At 39.3% G+C, this 2,904-nt stretch overlaps 1 gene segment (V, D, J or C); it reads right to left on the reverse strand.

Annotated features, from left to right (window-relative positions):
- Positions 1 to 351: 351 nt before the first annotated feature.
- On the reverse strand, positions 352 to 2,904 carry LOC133122764 (Ig kappa-b4 chain C region-like). The segment is given in 2 exon segments: positions 352 to 941; positions 2,622 to 2,904. Coding segments are annotated over 2 exon segments (525 nt in total).

The raw sequence follows: 2,904 nt of genomic DNA on the forward strand, positions 1-2,904 counted from the left end.
TCATTTTATTTGGACAAAGCAATCCATGTAATTATTACAGTATTTTCAAATAAATTAACACCCAGCATGCATTTCTGTGTGGTTTCTGCAGACAGTCATGTCAGTAACACTCTACATATCTGGGAATTAATATGAATTTAAAAAATAGGTACAAAAATATATCTTTTTGTCAATTTACTTAAAGCGATCTATCATTATCATCTCATATTCATTTTTGAATGTTTTGTAAAAGTATTTTCAGTGCCAAGAATATAATTATGATTTAATCAGAGAAAGGGAACCCCCAAAATCACAGGATCATCAGAAGCACAAACCTCCATTTTTATAATAACTGCCAGAGACACACAGTAGTTCTTCAAATAATCTTTATTATGTCAATGAAATTGATCTAACAGCTATTCTCAAAAGCACACAAACACAAATAAGAGCACACGTGTGCATATTTGTTTTAATGAACACAAGCAGAGCACATGAGAGATATTAGCACTGGAAGCTCAGGCTGGAGGAAGGATTCACACACAGGCTCAGCTCAGTGTGACAGCAGTAAGGAGCAGAGAGGCTGAGGGCAGAACAGGGTAAAAACAGTGTGATCAGAGTGTGTGAGCTGGGCCTCCACCCGGCCTACTAAGAACAGTGGGCTCTCCTCAGTGTCTGAGGGGGGGCAGACTGGGAGCCCTTTGTGGCCTCACAGGTCAGTGACCCCGCTTTCATCCAGTCTCCCGCACTGAGAGTCAGCGAGCTGCTCCAGCTGTACAGGCCGTCATTCCCCAGGACCCCCACACTCCCGGCCACGCCCAAGCTCCAGCTGGCGTCGTCGACTTTCCAGCGCAGAGTCCAGTCTGAGGGGAAGCCCTTGTTGGCCAGACACACCAGTGTGGCCTTTCCCTGCTCCAGCTCCACACTGGAGGGGGGCAGGACTGTGAGGGTGGGAACTGTGTCACCTGGGAGACACAGAGAGACATGAGCTCAGAGAGTGGACACACCCCCATGCGCCAATCATTCTGTCCTCACAGCAAGACATGAATGTGACACAGAGACTATCAGGTGTTACTCATTTGCAATGGCTGAAGAGAATGTGTCCTGGTTTGCTTCATCTTGTACAGGATAAAGCACATTGACCTGTTTAAAGGTTCTATCTATTTGCATTCCATTATTATCAGAACCTGCGACTGCACTTTACAATGAAAAATTCATCACCACAAGAAAAACATTTTTGAGTAGTTACAGTTGTATTTTGCTCCACTTTTGCAGCTCCAACTGTCTGATTGTATTGCCATATCCTTCTAATTTATACATTAAAATAATATATTAATCGATAATGGCATTATGCTCTGAAAACCTTCAGAATAAGGTTAATTTGTGTTCCGTCTTATTTACCAAATAAATACGCACTAAATACGACAACAATATAACCTTTTTTTAAAAATGATTAAACAATTCAGCAAAAATGTTCAGTAAATTGACATTTCTCGTTTTTTTAAGACTCAAACCAATGGTGTCGAGCAGCTACGGAACGTTATGACACGACCCTGGGACTAAAGAAGAGAAATGTGTAATGTAATAGTGTTATTCCTCTAATCATACGATCATACATTATAATTATAAAATGATCAAAAATAAAGTCGAATATGATAAAACGATCAAATTGAATCAGCAGTACAACCATAACGCGTATCAAGCGCGATCTTATTTCAATCAAGTAGCCTATGTAAAATAAAGAACTCTTTGACTTCGGAATTTTAAGTTTTAGAATTCAAAATAGTCCGGTTATGACGATGGATAGGCTATATCATATTTCATTTAATGTGACGCAAATAACATCTGGCTGCACTTCAAACTGCTACAGAGCCGCTTTGATTCAACCGAATGAACCAATGCGATTCATTTAGTTCTGCACGGAATAAAATTCATTCAGGCTAATTCAAATGATGTTGTTTGAATGTCGGAAAATTGCAGTATATTGAAAAATACAGCAAAAATATCTGAAAGAGAGAAACTTACTTCCAATTGACAGTTTTTTTCCGCTACCGAAAGTGAACCCGAGTGAACAGACTCATTCACCAGCCGTACAAAAACCTCTTGCTCAAAAGACACTGACTTCCTCTGCCTTTACAAGTGCATTCTAACTTAACGTCGCTTTTCAAACGAGTCAACCATTTGCTTAAAAAATGTGTAACATTTTCTTTGATTTTACACATCATACGCAAATATATTCTACTCTACGAAGCGTTTCTGTGGCAAGATTAGAAATCATTTGAAATCAATGGTTAATTTTACAAGGTTTCCTGTTATTTAAGCATCGCGAGAATTATTTAAATTTTGATTGACGATATCTAACGTCGTAAAATGAGAATATATTGAAAAAGAAAACACAAACAACGATATGGATGTATCTGAAATAGCAATTACTTACGTCCAACTGACAGTTTTGTTCCGCCACCGAAAGTGTACCACAGTGATACAGACTCATTCACCGGCCGTACAAAAACCTCTCACTGAAGACACACAGCCGTCCTGTGCCTTTTTCATTCTGACCTTTCATCAAAATTCATGTATAACAACTGATCGAATTTCTCTCTATTTTTGCGGAAAATCCTGAAAAGTCTTGTGGAGAAACTTACTGCCGATTTCCAGTTTGGTCCCGCCACCGAAAGTCCACCACAGTGGTTGAGTCTGATTAACTGGCTGTACAAAAACCTGCCAGTTGTACAGACGGTTGATCCGACCGACTGTGCAGTGTTCGTAAGTCCCCTGCTGCACAATTGTGAAACGACCGTTAAGATGATATTCAGAAAGCTGATCAAGAAGTGGATACAGGGTTCTCCTCATTAATTCCACCTTTGTTTTTTTCTTTGACCTCAAAAAAGATGAAATTATTATTTTAGTTCTTCATCAAAGTAAAAA

The sequence above is a fragment of the Conger conger genome, chromosome 2 (genome assembly GCF_963514075.1).
Source record: "Conger conger chromosome 2, fConCon1.1, whole genome shotgun sequence".
Lineage (NCBI taxonomy): Eukaryota > Metazoa > Chordata > Actinopteri > Anguilliformes > Congridae > Conger > Conger conger.